Raw genomic sequence first — 20,502 nt, 5'->3', positions numbered from 1 at the left:
CGCGAAATTACGGCGCCCCGACGTGCGTTACGTATTCCCGGACGTCTTACGCACAAAAAAAAAAATTGAAATTCGACGCGGGAACGACGGCCATACTTTAACATGTCTGTTCTAAAGATAAGCCATGAAAAAGCAGGCCTAAGTTTGCGACGGGAAAAACCGACTAGCGACGACGTAAGAGATTGCGACGAACGCGCGTATCTTCGTGGATCGCCGCAATCAGCTAATTTGCATACCCGACGCTGGAAAACTACCATACTCCACCCCGGAAAAGCGGCCGCCGGAAAATTACACCTAGGATCCGAAGGCGTACGAAGCCGTACGCCTGTCGGATCTTAGCCAAAAGCCGTTCTTTTTTGTGAATTACGAATAAAGATACCACGTGGCAAATTTGAAAATACGCCAGAGTATCAGTAGATACTCCGGCGTATTTCCTCTGTGAATCTGGCCCAGAAAGCGCAAAAAAAATATATATATATTCTTTAAAGGAGGAAGAAAAGGCTAACTATTCTTAAAATGTTCACTCTCCCTCCCCCCTACCTAACCTGCTTACCCTGTATGTATGACAAAGATCTGTGTACTTACCTTTTTTGAATCCACTCTGGTCCAATCACATGACCCTGCAGCGCTGGCTTCCCTGTGTCAGTGAGCAGTTGCTGCAGGGAAGAGGTCTCAGGCCTGCTTCTAATGGGCCAGATTGAGGATCAGTGTGTCAATCGCGAATATTCATTCGCAGTTGTAACACCTGGGTGGGCTCCTGGCGCAATGTTCTGTGCCACAAGCCCACCCTATTTTGAAGCCTATTCGAGCCTCTGGCTCTAATCAGGTGCTTAAAAAAATAAAAACGCTGCTGTAATTTACGCGCCAGGCATCCTGAAAGGGGCCGGACACATGAATAGGGGGTGACGGTGTTCTGTCTCTAATTTGAGAGAGACGAGCTGCAGCTCTGTATGTTAATGGACATGCAGAGCAGCGACTCGGGTGCCCCCATAGGGTGAAAAAACATCTGACTATAACCGACCCCCCCCCCCCATTTCACTCACCTGAACCCTGGGAAGGTCCTGCGTCGAGAATGCGCTGGATCTTTGCCCGAGGGTTCTCAGGTCTTCATTGGATAGATTTATAGCAGCGCAGCCATTGGCTACTGCTGCGGTCGATCAAATCCAATGATGCAGGAGCCGGGGGCGGGGCCAAGTCCTGCATTCGGCAGCTATGGACGCGAATGCAGGACTCGGGAGCGTGCACGCAAGGTAACCCCCTTCGGGAGAGCGCTTCCCAGAGGGGGTTATCTGATGCGAAGAGGAGCAGAGAGAGCTGCCGGGTGACCCCAGAAAACGGCATTCGGGGCCAAAACGAGCTGCACAGTGGAGGCAAGTATGACATGTTTGTTATTTAAAAAAAAAAAAAAAGACGAACCTTTAGGGCTCTTTCACACTGGACCGTTCAGGTCCGCCTGCCAGTTTAGGCGGACCTGAACGGGCGCTCCGTGCTCCTCTATGGAGCCGCGGATGTCAGCGGTGACATGCCCGCTGACATCCGATCTGCCAAAGCGTGACAGAGGAAAAACCTGCTTTTCCATCCGTCTGGCGGATCGGATCGGGTGAACACGGACAGACAGTCCGTGTTCATCCGATCCCCCCATAGGGGAGAGCGGAGAAAAGACAGGGCGGTCCCTGCACAGTGTCCGGGGACCGCCCTGTCATCCGCCGGCTCAGCGGGGATCAACGGAGCGATTCCCGCTGAGCAAATGGAGGTTCACGGGGCGGATCATTACTGATCCGCCCCGTGTGAAAGGGGCCTTAATGTCACTTTAAAGCGGAGTTCCGGCCACAATTTCATTTTTTAAATATAAATACCCCTGTAATACACAAGCTTAATGTATTCTAGTAAAGTTAGTCTGTAAACTAAGGTCCGTTTTGTTAGGTTGTTACAGCATTTAGACACTTTATAAAATAGAAATTAACTGGGGCCATCTTAAGTGTGGGCATCATGAAGCCAGACTGTATGACTTCCTGGATTTCAGCCTTGCAGATCTCGCACATGCTCAGTGCTGCACAAGCAGTGTAATAGGTTTCAGATCAGGTTTCAGCACCTGTACTGTCCAAGTCACATGATTCTTCGAGACTTTGGAGTGCACAGACTCCTGGAAAGTTACACCCACTACATTCCCAGGAGTCTGTGCGGTGTAGGTTAGGAAGCTTAAGCACCTAGGTGCAGGAAGAGGGAAGATTAATTATTGTGCCTAGCAACAACACTTTGAAGGCATCTAAAAAAAAAAAAAAAAATTCTTAAAGGACTAATGACATTTTTTTTAAAACTACTGATGTAATGTTATATTTATGGGTGGAACTCCACTTTAATTGTATGCAATATTCAAGTATTGATGAAGAAATTTCATAGCAGAATTGTTTATTGTCAATAATTCTATGTTTTATTTTAGTAAAAAATAAATAAAACGAATGTTACAGTTTGTACAAAAAACAAAACAAAAAACAAAATGGTATTAAAATAATCTTACTACTTCCCAGTTTATTTAGGTACTGAATGTATGTACATAAAAGAGTAGAATGTTGAATGGTATAAACAGCCATATAGGATGTGAACTGGGAAAGGAAAACCTCTCCGGAGTGAACAATACCTTATCTGAATGGTGTCGGCCATGATGACGTCACTCAGCAGGACACACCTGACAAAACAAAATAAGATGACGTTAGGATGCTTCAATGATGAAAGAAAAGAAAAGAAAAGAAAGCACAAAGACATTTGCCAAATGTTGCCCAAGCCAGCCACAAGAATCTTTACAAATTCTTAGGAATAAAAATCAGTTAGACGTGTACTACATGCTCAGCTCTGTCCTGTTTTAGTCATATGAATGACGCCTCTATTTACATATGAATGACTCATCTATTTACATATGAATGACGCCTCTATTTACATATGAATGACGCCTCTATTTCCATATGAATGACGCCTCTATTTACATATGAATGATGCCTCTATTTACATATGAATGACGTTTCTAGTTACATATGAATGACGCCTCTATTTACATATGAATGACACATATATTTACACATGAATGACTCCTCTATTTACATATGAATGACGCCTCTATTTCCATATGAATGACGCCTCTATTTACATATGAATGATGCCTCTATTTACATATGAATGACGTTTCTAGTTACATATGAATGACGCCTCTATTTACATATGAATGACACATATATTTACACATGAATGACTCCTCTATTTCCATATGAATGACGCCTCTATTTACATATGAATGATGCCTCTATTTACATATGAATGACGTTTCTAGTTACATATGAATGACTCCTCTATTTACATATAAATGACGCCTCTATTTACATATGAATGATGCCTCTATTTACATATAAATGACGCCTCTATTTACATATGAATGACGCCTCTATTTACATATGAATGACGCCTCTATTTACATATGAATGACGCCTCTATTTACATATGAATGACTCCTCTATTTACATATAAATGACGCCTCTATTTACATATGAATGACGCCTCTATTTACATATGAATGACGCCTCTATTTACATATGAATGACTCCTCTATTTACATATAAATGACTCCTCTATTTACATATGAATGACACATATATTTACATATGAATGACGCCTCTATTTACATATAAATGACGCCTCTATTTCCATATGAATGACGCCTCTATTTCCATATGAATGACGCCTCTATTTCCATATGAATGACGCCTCTATTTACATATGAATTACACCGCTATTTACATATGAATGACGGTTATTTACATGTAAACACAGGGTCTGCAGGCGAGTCATCTGTACACAACAATAGGGCAGAGCTGGGCAGCATTAGTAGCAGCACTTCACACTGAGATATCAGGACACAGCAAATGACTAAGACTTCAAGGGACAAGGGACCTTAAACTGGGATAGTTGGTAAGTATGAGGCAGCTGCTTTGGGCCCCACAACAATGACAGGGCCCAGGGCAGCTGCCCCTTTTGCCCTGCCTTAAAGACGGCCCTGAGGGGGTGCTTAAAGCGGAAGTAACACTTTTGGGTGGAGCTCCCCTTTAAGCCGCACCGATATGAATTGGTACGCATCGCAAAACAAGACGTGTGAATTGTCATGTGACTTTGGTGCAAAGTCGCACAGCTGGGAATGCGGCCCAATGAGGGGGGGGAGGGGGAAGACACTCCCAGCATCCTCTATGGCACGGTGCCCAGTGACCAATGGTGACCCAGGATGAGGAGATCTATGGAGGGATGCAGAGGTGTCATGCTGGCTCTTGTAGTACCACAGGAGATGATGATGACCTATGAGGGAGAGGGCTCCTCATACACAATACGGCAGTCATGTGACCCGCACCGGGGTTACTACGCAACCACCCCCCAACTCACTGATAACCCCCCCCCCCCCATCACATCACATCACGCCACCTCACCCGCCTCCTGTGTCCGGTGTTCTATCAAATTACTGCGACCCATCAGTATATACAACCGAAGTGACGTTCGGTCGCGGCCATCTTGGTACACCCACACCCGTATGCAGTAAGCCTAGTCAGAAGGCGGACAGCGGACATCTTGTTACACCCACCGAAGTTACCGGGCTCTGTCAGCGGAAGCCTCGCGAGAGCGGAGCTGGGAGAGGCGGGGCTAGGGTCCTGATGCGAAACGCCCCCCTCCTAGGTCACCTGTGTGTGCTGGTGGGTGTGGTCCCTAAACTGCTCCGCCCCCTACTCAATTCCACGCCCCTATACGGCTCTACGTATACAACCACCTCTGCTTCATTCCATGACTCCTGTCCTGCCCTGTAGCGTGCTCTTCTACGCTGCTCTCCAATCCTGCACATGCTCAGTAACAGCTAAGGATACCTTCTTTCATTAAAGCGGATGTGCCATGGGAACAAAATATTAAAAGCCAGCAGCTACAAATACTGCAGCTGCTGACTTTTAATATTAGGACACTTACCTGTCCTGGAGTCCAGCGCCGATCGCAGCAGAGCACGAGCGATCGCTCGTCACTCTGCTGCTCCCCCCGCCATCCACGCTGAGGGAACCAGGAAGTGAAGCGCTGCGGCTTCACTGCCCGGTTCCCTACGGCGCATGCGCGAGTCGCGCTGCGCCCGCCGATTGGCTCACACGCTGTGTGCTGGGAGCCGAGTGTTCCCAGCACACAACGGGCGACAGACGGGATGTGACGGAATGCCCGTCTTTCGCCCGTAGCGTGTGGCCGGAAGTGGGTGCAAATACCTGTCTTTAGACAGGTGTCTGCACCCCCCTCCCCCCTGAAAGGTGTCAAATGTGACACCGGAGGGGGGGAGGGTTCCGATCAGCGGGACTCCACTTTAGGGTGGAGATCCGCTTTAAATACCAATTTTACTGCTACACCGGGCTTAGGCACAACTAGCTGGAGGACATGGGCGTGGCTTAGCAGAAGAGAGATCCGCCCTATTCCTCGCACCCACAAATGATAACGTTCCCTCCTGCTGAGGCGTGGCTGTAAGATGCTACTCCAACCAATCGGTTTTCCCGCTTCTCTCCGCCCACCCGGCCATTAGTGGTGCACGCCCACCTGAGACTGGCAGGTGCATGAGCCAATAAAAAGCAGAAGATTCACGTTTTTTAGAAAGTCACTGACCAATCAAAATCGTAAGATTCTACAGTACATAGGATGCGCGGAGGAAGGCTGAGTGTTTTATTCTGGAGTCCACCAATATGACCTGAGATCAGCGCTATGGGTCCGTGCAATATTGTGTAAAACAGGCGCGAACTGGACTCAGTATAGGAGTTTGGTGCTAAATAGGCGCAACATTAGAATTAGGGCCAGTTCACACCAGTGGTGTCACTAGGGCGGGCTTCTGGGACCCATAGTAGCCCAGAGTCTCTAGGGTGACCAGGGCGGGTTCTGAGGCAGAGGGGGGGCAGTCCACCCCAGGTGTCACACACTGACGTGTGTCAGGCCGGTGTCGCCCGATATGTCAGCATTAAAGCGGGGGTTCACCCGAAAAACTAATTTTTAACATTAGATTGAGGCTAATTACGGGAAGCAAAATCGGGTGTTTTTTTTTAAATTAATGCAGTACTTACCGTTTTAGAGAGCGATCTTCTCCGCCGCTTCCGGGTATGGGCTGCGGGACTGGGCGTTCCTATTTGATTGACAGCCTTCCGACCGTCACATACAGCGCGTCACGAGTTGCCGAAAGTAGCCGAACGTCGGTGCGCAGGCGCCGTATAGAGCCGCACCGACGTTCAGCTTCTTTTGGCAACCCGTGACGCGCTGTATGCGACGGTCGGAAGGCTGTCAATCAAATAGGAACGCCCAGTCCCGCAGCCCATACCCGGAAGCGGCGGAGAACATCTCTAAAACGGTAAGTACTGCATTGATTTTAAAAAAAACACCAGATTGTGCTTCCCGTAATTAGCCTCAATCTAATGTTAAAAACATTTTTTCGGATGAACCCCCGCTTTAATTTGTGATGGCCTGGGTGCCTGCCATCACAAAGTCCCGCCTCCTGGTATGGCTCCTTTGACAGACAGCACACTTGTCCAATGTCGGGACATGTGCTGCTTGTCATAGGTGGGAGCCGATCCAGGAGTCGGGACAGTGACAGTGCATCCATAGTGGCTGCAGAAGCACCGCCCCCTCTCTTCTGCACCCGTCAATCAACAGTAGATAGATTCATGTGTTTTGGAAGTGCCTGATTAGAGTCGTCGGCTCTAATAGGCTTCCAAATTGTTTAACACAGTGCTTTGTTCCCTAACACTTACCCGCCTCTCAGCCAATCAGGTGCATCGGGTCTGATTACCGGTCACCTGATTGGCTGAAGCGACAGGAGCTGTGATTGGACGCCTATCAGGTGTCCAATCATAGCAGAGAGGACAGGCGAAGACATCGTGGACTCAGAGGGAGCGTGGAGGACGGCGCTGACCCAAGAAAGGTAAGTGGTGGGGCAAACTGGCAGCTTTTGATGGGGCAAACTGGTGGCGTTTGATGGGACAACTGGCGGCATTTGATAGGGCAAACTGGCATAATTTCATGGGGCAAACTGGCGGCATTTGATAGGGCAAACTGGTGGCATTTGATGGGGCAAACTGGTGGCATTCCTGGGCACAGGTGATGGTAATATGGGCACAGGTGAGGCAGCATTCCTGAGCACAAGTGAGGCTGTATTCCTGAGCACAAGTGAGGCTGCATTGCTAGGCACAGGTGAGGCTGCATTGCTGGGCACAGGTGAGGCTGCATTGCTGGGGACAGGTGAGGCTGCATTCCTGGGCACAGGTGATGCTGAGATGTGGAGGGCTGTTGCGAATTGAGAAGTGTGGGGGGGGGCCATTTACAAAAAAAAGAAGAAATAAAGAAAAATATATATAAAAAAAAGGGGGTAGCCATCTGGGGCCATATGGACCTATGGGCCCTATATATATATATATATATATATATATATATATATATATACAAATTATTATTATTTTTTATAAAAAGAAATTACAAAAAAGGGGGGTTGCCATCCGGGAACTCTGGGCCCTTTAATAAAAAAAAAAAAAACCTCTGGGCCCTTTAATAAAAAAAAAATATATATAAAAAAATAAAAATAAACATTTATAATAAAAAATAAAAATGGGAGTTTCCATCCAGGGCCCTGGGGACCTCTGGGCCCTTTAATATATATATATATATATATATATATATATATATATATATATATATATATATATATATATATAAACAAAATAATAAAAATAAACATTTATAAAAAAATAAATAAAAAGGGGGGGTTTGCCACATGGGGCCCTGGGGACCTCTGAGCCCTTTAATAAAACAAAAACAATATATTTATATATATATATATATATATATATATATATATATAAAAGAACTAAAAAGAAAATATATATATATATATATATAAATAAAAATAAAATATATAAAAAAATATATTTTTCTCCGGCCCCTGGAGATCTCCGGACCCCTAAAAAAAAAAAAAATGGCCCTTTAATAAAAAAAATATATATATATTTTTTTTTAAAGGGGGTTACCATCCGGGCCCCTTACAGGTGTACTGCCTGTACCCCCCTGATGGCGGCCCTGCTCACACCTATGCATCATGGTGCCATTACATGCATTATGGCAAGCTACCTGTTGTACTGGAGTTTAGCAATGAAAGACCCAAGCCCAAACTGCTGGTGCCAAGGTGCCAGGCTCTATTCTGGTCCAGGAATCTTGTGCTCTCTGGTGAGAAAAGCCGGAGCCCCTGTGTGTAGGCACAGGAATTCAATACTGCAAGGCTGATGTACACTGCCTAGTTTTTCATGATAGAAGCTGCTGATTTTACATTAAGATCGAATAATACTCATCTATGTCACATATGGTTTTGATGTTAACTGTATACCAAATAATAGCCTGTTGTTCAAAATGTGTAAAATTATTTAGGTATGCAAAATGGTCATAGAGTTATTGTCAAGTTAGCCAAAGCATGCTGATTTGGCCTTTGTTACGTAAGGGTTAAAAGCAGAAAATTACCTATCAACCTTCCACCTCTTCAATTACTACTTTTATCCTTTTACCACGTTGGGTAAATAAAGCAAAGAAAAAGAAGCCTAAAGTGTGGACATTGAACTCTTTTTTCAACTCTCATCGTATACCCCAGATGGCAAAAGAATAGAGGTAACATGCCGCCCAAAACAAACCAGCAGCTCCTTCGGGGGTAGTGCTACATGTAATAATAATAATAATATGTTTGTATAATTTGGATATGAATATTGATACGCCGCGTAATTTCAAAGTTCCCCGTCGTATCTCTGTTTTGTATCCACAAAACAAGATACGACGGAATCTGGGCTCAATCCGACAGGCGTACGTCTTAGTACGCCGTCGGATCGTAGGTGCATATTTGCGATGGCCGCTAGGTGGCGTTTCCGTCGAATTCCGCGTCGAGTATGCAAATTAGCTAGATATGGCGATCCACGAACGTACGTCCGGCCAGCACATTTTTTTACGTCGTTTGCGTTTGGCTTTTTCCGGCATATAGTTACCCCTGCTATATGAGGCGTATCCTATGTTAAGCATGGCCGTCGTTACCGCGTCAAATTTTGAAAATGTTACGCCGTTTGCGTAAGTCGTTCGCGAATAGGGCTTTGTGTAGAATGACGGCACCGTCGTAAGCATTGGCTTGTTCCGGTTTAATTTCGAGCATGTGCACTGGGATACCCCCACGGACGGCGCATGCGCCGTTAAAAAAAAACGTCATTTACGTCGGGTCAAGACGTATTAACATAAAACACGCCCCCATCACATACATTTGAATTGCGCGCCCTTACGCTGTCTAAGTTACACTACGCCGCCGTAACTTACGGCGGGAAATCTTTGAGGATACAAAAAAAAGTAAGTTACGGCGGCGTAGTGTATCTGAGATACACTACGCCGGACAGAGAGAAGCGCCGCACTTCGTGGATCTGGCCCATAGTTGTTAAGCAGATAGGTATACAAAGCAATACTCTGACTATAATGTCTTACTACAAAGGGTCACGCAGGCACCCTGCAATAAACATTTATTTGAAAAATAATTATAAAAAATAAAATATATGAAGAAAAAAATGAAATACGCCATAGAATATGAGTTTGTAAATTGGTAAACTCTCAATTTCCAGACAAATCCAGCCATGTTGGGTTCAAAATGTTGTTCCCCCAAAGCAATGTTTTAGTTAAACATGGAGCCTGGTATTGACCCATAACTTTCAATATGTCTTGGGTACTTCCATAGTAGGATTTTTCTGCTATATATGTTACTTTTGTTTAACTGGAAGGTTTGGGAATCTGTTAACATTTTGTGTGCCCCAGCCCCTCCTGTTACATTGCCCATAATTTAACCACTTGGTTACTGGCCCATAGTCAAATGACGTCCTGTTTTTAAAGATGGATATCTCGGTAACGGCAGCAGCTGCTGCCACAACCGATGTATCCATCTTTAGTGCCAACGGTCCTGTAAACGATAACGGCGGTCTCCGCGGCGGATTCGCCGCGAGATCGCCGTTATCGGTGGTGGGAGAGGGCCCCTCCCGCCGCTCTCCCGCGCCCTCCGCCGCTTACCGGAGCCGTCGGTAGCGGCGGAGGCGATCGGGTCCGTTCGGCACCTGACTGGGGTTGCGAGTGAGGGAAAAATGTCCTTCGCCCGTCCCCATAGCTCTGCTGGGCGGAAGTGACGTCAAAACGTCAGTCCCGCCCAGCTTCTTAAAGCAACATTTTTTTTTTTGTCATTTGAAAAAATGACATTTTCAATTTTTTTTTCTTGCATTTTAGTCTAAATATGGGATCTGAGGTCTTTTTGACCCCAGATCTCATATTTAAGAGGACCTGTCATGCTTTTTTCTATTACAAGGGATGTTTACATTCCTTGTAATAGGAATAAAAGTGATCATTTTTTTTTATTTCAGTGTAAACTAAATAAAAATAAATAAGAAAACAAAACATTTTTTTTTAAAACGCCCCAGTCCCGACGAGCTCGCGCACAGAAGCGAACGCATACGCGAGTAGAGCCCGCATATGAAAACGGTGTTCAAACCACACAAGTGAGGTATCGCCGCGATCGTTAGAGCGAGAGCAATAATTCTAGCCCTAGACCTACTCTGTCACTCAAAAAATGCAACCTGTAGAATTTTTTAAACGTCGCCTATCGAGATTTTTAAGGGTAAAAGTCTGACGCCATGCCACGAGCGGGCGCAATTTTTAAGCGTGACATGTTGGGTATCATTTTACTCGGCGTAACATTATCTTTCACAATATATAAAAAATGTGGGCAAAATGTATTGTTGTCTTATTTTTTAATTAAAAAAAGTGTTTTTTTTCCAAAAAAAAGTGCGCTTGTAAGACCGTTGCGCAAATACGGTGTGACAAAAAGTATTGCAATGACTGCCATTTTATTCTCTAGGGTGTTAGAAAAATATATATATAATGTTTGGGGGTTTTAAGTAATTTTCTAGCAAAAAAAAACTGTTTTAGTCTCGTAAACACCGAATCTGAAAAACAGGCTCGGTAATCAAGTGGTTAAAATAAGGGAAATACAGAAGGGACGGTAGGAAGAATGTATCCTTAATTAAAATTGATTATTTCTAACGTTTTTTGAAATGCTGTCCTGATTTCTTGGTTTCTAAGACTATATATAATAGGGTTAAATAAAGGAGTAAACACAGTGTGAAGTAAAGATGCAATCTTATTGATAAGCAAAGAGTGTCCTTTGGAGGGTATCATGTATTTAGCTATCAGTGTCCCGTAAAACAATCCCACCACAAGAAGGTGAGAACTGCAGGTTGAAAATGCTTTTTGTTTGCCTGTTGTGGACAGTATGCTGAGAATAGTATGGAAGATGTAAATGTATGTCACCGTGATAAAACCACATGGAAAAATAAATATTGGCAAGGAAAAGATAAAAACTTCTAGTTCAACCAAATAGGTGTCCGAACATGAGAGCTTCTGAAGAGGGAAGAGGTCACAGTAGAAATGGTCAATGACATTATCAGCACAAAAGTCAAAAATGGATACAGGCACAACGACTACAAGATTCGAAGTAAAACTCAACAGCCATGGCCAGATCGAAAGTTTGACACAAAACCTCATGTTCATGATACTGGAATACCTTAAAGGGTTACAGATGGCCAAGTACCGATCATAGGACATGATTGAGAGGAGGAAACATTCCGTAACAGTTGTAGCGCTGAAAAAATAAAACTGTGTGATGCAGCCACAGAAAGTAATTATTTCCTTCCCAGGAAGAAGACTGCCAAGCATGTTTGGAAGAATGTTGGTTGAAATCAAGAGATCTGAAAATGAGAGATGACTCAGGAGATAATACATGGGTATCTGAAGGGCTGGGGTGATGGATACTAATACAATGATCAGAAGATTTCCTGTGATAGTGAATATAAAGATGATTAGGAAGACTATAAACATTACAAGATTTAATTCGTGAAAGTTTCCCAATCCTAGAAGAACAAATTCTGAGACTTTTGTATAATTCCTTCCAGACGTAATGTTGATCGAATCCATAATTCTGCAGTATTGACACACATAGCATCACTAGGAATGCACTCAAAATTTGGGATAAGATACACAAAAAGGAAAATTGGAGTTTTAATTCACCTCTAAGGCCTCGTAGACACAATAGGTTAAACAGAGGACAGCGGTCTGATGGACCGTTTTCATCGGTCAAAACCGATCGTGTGTGGGCCCCATAGGTTATTTAACCATCGGTTAAAAAAAAGCAAACTTGCTTTAAATATAACCGATGGATTCCTAACCGATGTGAAAAAAACGATCGTTAGTAGGCACAACCATCGGTTAAAAATCCACGCATTCTCAGAATCAAGTTGACGCATGCTTGGAAGCATTGAACTTCATTTTTTTCAGCACGTTGTTGTGTTTTACGTCACTGCGTTCTGACACGATCGGTTATTTAACCGATGGTGTGTAGGCGCGACGGACCATCAGTCAGTTAACCGATGAAAACGGTCCATCGGTCCGTTCTCATCGGATGGACTGATCGTGTGTACGAGGCTTAATACCATTAACCGATACAAAAAACTTCACACCAGGATTGGTAGAAATGTTTGGAAAGTGGATTATTCAAGAAAATACACAATTGACAGATGTAATGGTACAAAATAAACTTTTAACGTATCAGGAATTAAAAAATAAAATGGGACTGATGCTGATTGATGACTGGTGGTACGCCCAGCTAAAAAAAATTTTTGGAAAACTACCCCAGCCTATTTAATCTATAGATAATCTACGGCCCTTGGAGAAATTATGTAAGGGAAAGGAAAGGAAAGGGATAATTTCTAAGATTTATAAGATATTAAATTATAAAAAAAGCCTGGCATACCCCCATACATCAAGAAATGGTAGGAAGAGCTGGAGTCCCAAGTTACTGATTTTGAGATCAAGCAATTAATGAAAAGGGTGCATTCCACTTCGGTAAATTGTAATATAATAGAATTAAATTATAAATGTCTCGCTTGTTGGTATCTCACCCCTGACAAGGTACACAAATGTTCAAGGGAAACATCACAGTTATGCTGGAGGGGCTGTAAGGAAATTGGAACTATGGGCCACATATGGTATTTCGAATGCCAACTAAACATTATTTGAAATTATTGCTCCCACAGCTATTGAATACTGCCAATACCTATATACTGGCAAGAACCGGAATGACTTACACTGAAGGGGTGGTGCAATAAAATAGATGAAATATATAATATGGAATATTTAAGGTTCAGCGAGGGGGAGGTAATGGAGGAATTCGAAGAAAGGTGGAAGGAACGGAGAGGTTATAAGAACACTATGGGATATGGGATATGCAGAAGCGATGGGAGTATAATATAATATAAAATAATATAATACAATAGTAATTAATGTCATAAATTAAAGGAAAATAAAAAAAAGGAGAGAAAAAAAACATCGAACTATAGAAGGGAGAAGAGGGGAAAAGTACTCTCTCAAGAGAGAATTTGGAAGTTGGAGATTAGATGGGAGAGGGAGGAGTTGTCGGGAGGGGGGTTGGGGGGTTAGGGTATATTAAAATTGACTAATGTTGATAGATTTTTTATTTATTTTTTATATATTGATATTAACTAATTCTTTTTCTGAAATGTAATTATGTGGGGTTTATACTGAAAACTAATAAAGATATAAAGAAAAAAAAGGATCCATAATTCTGCAGTATAAAAATGTTTTATTTTCTGGTCTCTGATGGTTTAACCAGATCATGTAACTAAAAGTAGCAAATCACTTGTCCGAGTGGCTTCTTTGAATGATAAACTAAAAGACATCACTTGTGTGAGAAATAATATGATTTAGGAATAATATGCTAGTCAGTTTTGGTTGATTTGCTAACACTAGATACTATTTTTGCTTATTTTCTTGGAATACGTTATATACTGTAAGATATAGATTTTCAATTTTATAAAATACGTTTAGAAACATCTCCCCTTTGGCATCCAACACTTTTCATGGCTGTTAGCTCTCAATCTCAGCTGTTACTGACATCTAGACATGTGCATTAGTTTTCGTCCGAATGCATTTTCGTCCAAATTTCAGGTATTTTCGTTATCGTTTTAAAAAACGATAACGAAAGATCCGACATAAACAAATGGTTTATTTTCGTTTTCGTTGCGGTCGAATGTGCCTAACCTTAACTTTATTAGTCCAATATTATTCTACATAAAGAGAAAAGATTCGACATAGAGAGAAAAGATTTGACATTATAGAGCAGCCGTCACTAAATGGCGGCCCGCGGTCCGAGTCCGGCCCGGGTGGCGCTTCTGCCCGGACCGCATTGCCGCCAGTATAATTTTAAATGACAGCGTTGGTTTGCTGGGGCCGCGGGTTTCCCCAGCAACCAGTGACGCTGAGAGCGGAGAAGACAAGCTTGCGCTCACGGGGCGTGACGTCTTGTGCGTGCCCCGCCCCCTGCAGCTTGCGTGTCCACTCCTGGCTCTCTTCGCGAGATTGGGGCGTGACGTCCCATGCGCGCCCCGCCCCCCTGCTACACGCGGTCCCGGGCTCTCCTAGTCCTTATCGCGCAGCTTTCGCCCATCTTGCATGCAAGGTATGTGACAAGTTAATTAGTTGTCACTAATGGGCAAATTTGTAATTGTGTACACTGCTGGGCATATGTCATTAATGGTCACGCTGATGGGCACCTTTTTTTTATGTTAAGGGGCACTTTGATGGACGAATTTTATTTTAAGGGGCACTCTGATGGGCACATTTTATTTTAAGGGGTACGCTGATGAGTATATTTTTAATGTGCACACTGATGAGCATATTTTGTTAAGGGGCACACTGATGGACACATTTTGTTGTGCCCATCAGAGTGCCCCTTAACATAAAATATGCCTATCAGCGTACACATTAAAAATATACCCATCAGCGTACCCCTTAAAATAAAATGTGCCCATCAGAGTGCCCCTTAACATAAAAGGTGCCCATCAGCGTGACCCTTATTTTATGTTAAGGGGCATGCTGATGGGAAAATTTTTTGTTAAGGGGCACTCTGATGGGCATATTTTATTTTAAGAGCAACACTGATGGGCACATTTTGTATTAAGGAGCACTCTGATGGGCAGATTTTATGTTAAGGGACACGTTTTCTTGTGCCCATCAGAGTGCCCCTTCATATAAAATGTGCCCATCATGATGTCCCTTAACATAAAACTTGCCCATTAGAGTGTCCCTTAACATAAAATGTGCCCATCGGCGTGACCCTTATTTTATGTTAAGGGGACACGCTGATGGGCACATTTTATGTTAAGGGAGACTCTCATGGGGACATCTGATGTAAGGAGGCACTCTGATGGGAATGCCTGATGTAAAGGGGTGCTGTGATAGGGACACCTGATGTAAAGGGGTGCTTTGATAGGGACACCTGATGTAAAGGTATGCTGTGATGGAGACCCCTGATGTAAAGGGGCGCTGTGATGGGGACACCTGATGTAAAGGGATGCTGTGATGGGGACACCTGATGTAAAGGGATGCTGTGATGGGGACACCTGATGTAAAGGGATGCTGTGATGGGGACACCTGATGTAAAGGGGTGCTGTGATGGGGACACCTGATGTAAAGGGATGCTGTGATGGGGACACCTGATGTAAAGGGGTGCTGTGATGGGGACACCTGATGAAAGGGGTGCTGTGATGGGGACACCTGTTGTAAAAGGATGCTGTGATAGGGACACCTGATGTAAAGGTATGCTGTGATGGGGACACCTGATGTAAAGGGATGCTGTGATGGGGACACCTGATGTAAAGGGGTGCTGTGATGGGGACACCTGATGTAAAGGGATGCTGTGATGGGGACACCTGATGTAAAGGGGTGCTGTGATGGGGACACCTGATGAAAGGGGTGCTGTGATGGGGACACCTGTTGTAAAAGGATGCTGTGATAGGGACACCTGATGTAAAGGTATGCTGTGATGGGGACACCTGATGTAAAGGGGTGCTGTGATGGGGACACCTGATGAAAGGGGTGCTGTGATGGGGACACCTGTTGTAAAAGGATGCTGTGATAGGGACACCTGATGTAAAGGTATGCTGTGATGGGGACACCTGATGTAAAGGGGTGCTGTGATGGGGACACCTGATGAAAGGGGTGCTGTGATGGGGACACCTGTTGTAAAAGGATGCTGTGATAGGGACACCTGTTGTAAAGGTATGCTGTGATGGGGACACCTGATGAAAGGGGTGCTGTGATGGGGACACCTGATGTAAAGGGGTGCTGTGATGGGGACACCTGTTGTAAAGGGATGCTGTGATAGGGACACCTGGTGAAAGGGGTGCTGTGATGGGGACACCTGTTGTAAAGGGATGCTGTGATAGGGACACCTGATGTAAAGGGATGCTGTGATGGAGACACCTGATGTAAAGGGATGCTGTGATGGGGACACCTGATGTAAAGGGATGCTGTGATGGGGACACCTGATGTAAAGGGATGCTGTGATGGGGACACCTGATGAAAGGGGTGCTGTGATGGGGACACCTGATGTAAAGGGATGCTGTGATGGGGACACCTGATGTAAAGGGGTGCTGTGATGGGGACACCTGATGTAAAGGGGTGCTGTGATGGGGACACCTGATGTAAAGGGGTGCTGTGATGGGGACACCTGATGTAAAGGGGTGCTGTGATGGGGACACCTGATGTAAAGGGGCGCTGTGATAGGGACACCTGATGTAAAGGGATGCTGTGATGGGGACACCTGATGAAAGGGGTGCTGTGATGGGGACACCTGATGTAAAGGGGTGCTGTGATGGGGACACCTGATGTAAAGGGGCGCTGTGATAGGGACACCTGATGTAAAGGGATGCTGTGATGGGGACACCTGATGAAAGGGGTGCTGTGATGGGGACACCTGATGTAAAGGGGTGCTGTGATGGGGACACCTGATGTAAAGAAGCACTGTGATGGGGAAAAATGAGGACTTGAGATTCGGACCTCGGCCCAAAGAAAATTTTAGTGACCGGACCTCCTTGAATTTTAATTCAAGACCCCTGTTATAGAGACATGAAGAAGAGTCGACATAGAGAGAAAAGATTTGACATAGAAAGAAAAGATTTGACATAGAGAGACATGAATATTCGACATAGAGAGACATGAAGAGTCGAATGTTTTTTTTTTTTTTTTTTAAAGATTCTGTCGAATTTTTTTTCTTCTTAGAACATTCGACAGACACCATAAGCCTTCAATGACAGATTCAACCTTAATTTGGATTTTCGGACTAATGCATTTTTTTTACGAAAAACTAAATTTTGGGAGTAACTAAATAAATGAGTTTTTCGGTCGAAAACGAAATTACGAAACAAAATATTTCAGTGTGCACATGTCTACTGACATCCACCAATAAAAAAATTGAAAAAAAGAGAGCAGGGAGTGATGAACTAGGAGCACATAGAGAGCACAAAGAGGGTGGAGTCAACCTATTCTTTATTCGCCTGATGCACTTTTCATTGAAGTCCATGGAAGTGCATCAAAATGCATGTCAATGTGAGTTGAAGCACATTAACATGCATTGTTGTACGGGTTTCAAATCATGCTGGTCCGTCGGACCAGTTTCAGCAGACATGTTCGGTCGTGTGTACGGGGCATCAGAATGTCAGAGACAGCCAGGCAACTAGCTTTTTCTTAGAAGGGCAGCTTTAGCAGCTGCACGGCAGGCTGCCTTTATACTCGCGCTGTAAAATCAAGAAATATCATACCTTGTCAGATTTGTAAATACAGCATAGTAGGTTCCTAGCACTCTTTTGTTGGTGACAAAATAATGTAATTTTAAATGTCTCCCTACAATCTTAGCTACAATAGCTATCAAAAGGCATAAAACGTATACAACGCGCATGTGATCACATAAAACCAGACTCTACTGGGGCTATTTGCCACAGAGCATTGTTTGATCTTCCTCTTATATATTTTCTACAATTCATATTTAAGTTTCTAGGGATTGTGATCAAGGTCCCTCTGTGCTATAGTTTGTTTATTTTATCACCTTAATTAAATATACCGGTATTCTCATTAGACAAGGAAAATTGCAATTTTAATAGTTATGTGAAAGTAAAAAAAAGCAAAGCAAAGTTAAAATTTATCTAAACCCCAAACAAACAAGCAAAAAATATTAGTATACTTAGTTTTTGGAAAGATAGACAGCTATTTTCTATACTTGCTGAAAATGTACATAACCTTAAATAGAAAACGTATGTGGCTACCAATTTCTATGCCACTGTGCACACATCCTAAATTCCAGCCAAATATGTAGCAAGGACTTTGAGGGGCAAAAGTTGTGGTAATGACCAATATAATTAAAAAAATTCAAAAGCTTTATTAAATCTAGATAAAAACGTATATGTGACCATTTCATACATCTTGCAATCTGCCAATGGCATGGCTTAACTATCAATTATATATAATTCTTATTTCAAAGATGTCAGGCCCTACATGAAAAAACTCATTGTGTTTCGAACATTATCATTACTTCTTCAGGAGTGCATGTGAACAATATACTGTATGTTGTTCCCATCATAGTCAATGTTAGTCCTTAAAAATACAATCTATATGAATTATTGTCTCCACAGGGTCCACAGAAAAAAACGCAACGTGTTTCGAACACTTGTCTTCTTCAGGAGTACATGTAAATAATGTACGTTATTACCATCATAGTCAATCTAATGCCGCGTACACACGATCGGTCAAACCGATGAGAACTGTCTGATGGACCGTTTTCATCGGTTAACTGATGAAGCTGACTGATGGTCCGTCGTGCCTACACACCATCGGTTAAAAAAACGATCGTGTCAGAATGTGGTGACGTAAAACACAACGACGTGCTGAAAAAAACGAAGTTCAATGCTTCCAAGCATGCATCGACTTGATTCTGAGCATGCCTGGATTTTTAACCGATGGACGTGCCTACAAACAATCGTTTTTTTTCTATCGGTTAGGTTTCCATCGGTTAAATTTTTTTTTTCAAAATTCTTTATTTGTACAACACAACGGGCGTCTCCGCAGGGATCACAACAAAAGTGCAAAATACAGTGGTAATTTCAAACATGTGAACATAGTGGATCTCAGTCCAACAGACATATCTATCAGAATCTTATAGTCAGGATCCGCGGGCACGCCCACCTTTTCCTGTTTTCTAAGAGTTAGCAAGTGGAGGTAAAGGAAAAAAAAGGGGGGAGTTAGTGGACAGCAGCAGTCCCAGAGGCAAAGCCCGGGGTTAGAATGGAAAAGAAAAAGAGAAAAGAAATAAGGGGGGGGGTGACACCCTGTAGGGAGATTCCCTCCAGGGAGCCTGGTGTAAGGGGAGGAGAGAAGAGGTAGAGTAGCAACGGGGAGGTAGGAGGGGGGGTGGGGGAGGACCCGCGAGCATGGACCCATCTGTAGCGGGTTTTGCTTGTCACATCTGTTTTTATCCAGACTAGGTTTTCGGTCAGTTTTAATTAGTTCAAGGGCGGGCCTCTGAGGTTCTGTCCCTCATCTGAATATTTGTGTACATTCCACAGCTGCCATGTGTTTTTGTAGGCCTCCTGTCTGTGTTGACTTGAGAGTGTCAGATCTTCCAGTCTACCAATGTCGTCCACCTTCCGCAGCCACATTGCCACGGTCGGCGGGTCAGGGGATTTCCAACAAATTGGAATGCATGCCTTAGCGGCGTCGAAAAGGTGTCGAAGGATTGACTTCTTGTACACCCGGGCTGGGATGTCATTAGCGTGTAGTAGGTAGAAGGCTGGGTCGTCAGTGAGCTGTCTGTCCATAAACTTCTGGGAGATCTTCTTGACCTCCGCCATCGGTTAAATTTAAAACAAGGTTGCTTTTTTTTAACCTATGGATAAATAACCGATGGGGCCCACACACGATCGGTTTGGTCCAAAGAAAACGGTCCATCAGACCGTTCTCATCGGTTTGACCGATCGTGTGTACGCGGCATTAGTCCTAAAAATACAATCTGTATGAATTATTGTCCCCACAGTATAGAGCGGTGTCCCCTAAAATTTACAACCACCAAAGAATAAACAAGGGATACCAAAAGTACCACCAGATGGACTCAAATTGTAAGTTCTATTGATGAACTCCACACATCAAAATGTAAACCGGGCCATCCGTAGATGAGTATATAAATTTAAACATACGTAAGCAGAGTCCCAAAAGTGGGGGGCTTTTTTGATGGGTCTGTAGGGGATGTGCATCCTACTGATTTAAATCCCATGGGCTCTGCCTACGTATCTGTAAATTCATATATACATCTATGTTTGGCCCTCTCTACATTTTGATGTTTGGAGCTCATCAATGGGACTTACAATCTTAGTCCATCAGGAGGTACTTTTGGCAACCCTTGTGTTTATTCTTTGATGCCTGTGAATTTTTTGGGATTCCGCCCTTTACTGCGGAGAGGTTAATTCATACAGATTGCATTTTTAAGGACTAACATTGACTGTGATGGTAAAA

At 43.6% G+C, this 20,502-nt stretch overlaps 2 protein-coding genes across 5 annotated transcripts in view; both read right to left on the bottom strand.

Moving 5' to 3' along the window:
• STXBP4 (syntaxin binding protein 4) overlaps window positions 1-4,865 on the bottom strand; it is a 111,294-nt gene extending 106,429 nt beyond the window's left edge. Inside the window, exons 1-2 of one of the 4 annotated variants that reach the window (XM_040330680.1) lie at window positions 4,799-4,865; window positions 2,639-2,686 (exon numbers count right to left, since the gene is read on the bottom strand). In XM_040330680.1, the coding sequence (XP_040186614.1) occupies window positions 2,639-2,686; window positions 4,799-4,809 (59 nt within the window). In that variant the 5' untranslated portion in view covers window positions 4,810-4,865. Of the gene's footprint in view, window positions 1-2,638; window positions 2,687-4,458; window positions 4,651-4,798 lie in introns of those variants that run through there. The other 3 variants (XM_040330677.1, XM_040330679.1, XM_040330678.1) reach the window with 3 other exon arrangements.
• A 6,227-nt stretch (window positions 4,866-11,092) lies between these two features.
• On the bottom strand, window positions 11,093-11,979 carry LOC120919530 (olfactory receptor 154-like). Its single transcript, XM_040331730.1, has one exon. It carries the CDS (start codon window positions 11,962-11,964, stop codon window positions 11,107-11,109), a length of 858 nt encoding a protein of 285 aa, XP_040187664.1. The 5' UTR covers window positions 11,965-11,979; the 3' UTR covers window positions 11,093-11,106.
• Window positions 11,980-20,502: the final 8,523 nt, after the last annotated feature.

This window comes from Rana temporaria, chromosome 12 (genome assembly GCF_905171775.1).
Source record: "Rana temporaria chromosome 12, aRanTem1.1, whole genome shotgun sequence".
NCBI lineage: Eukaryota > Metazoa > Chordata > Amphibia > Anura > Ranidae > Rana > Rana temporaria.
Note: the sequence above shows the minus strand (reverse complement) of the source record. Positions and strands in the feature narration are given on the sequence as shown.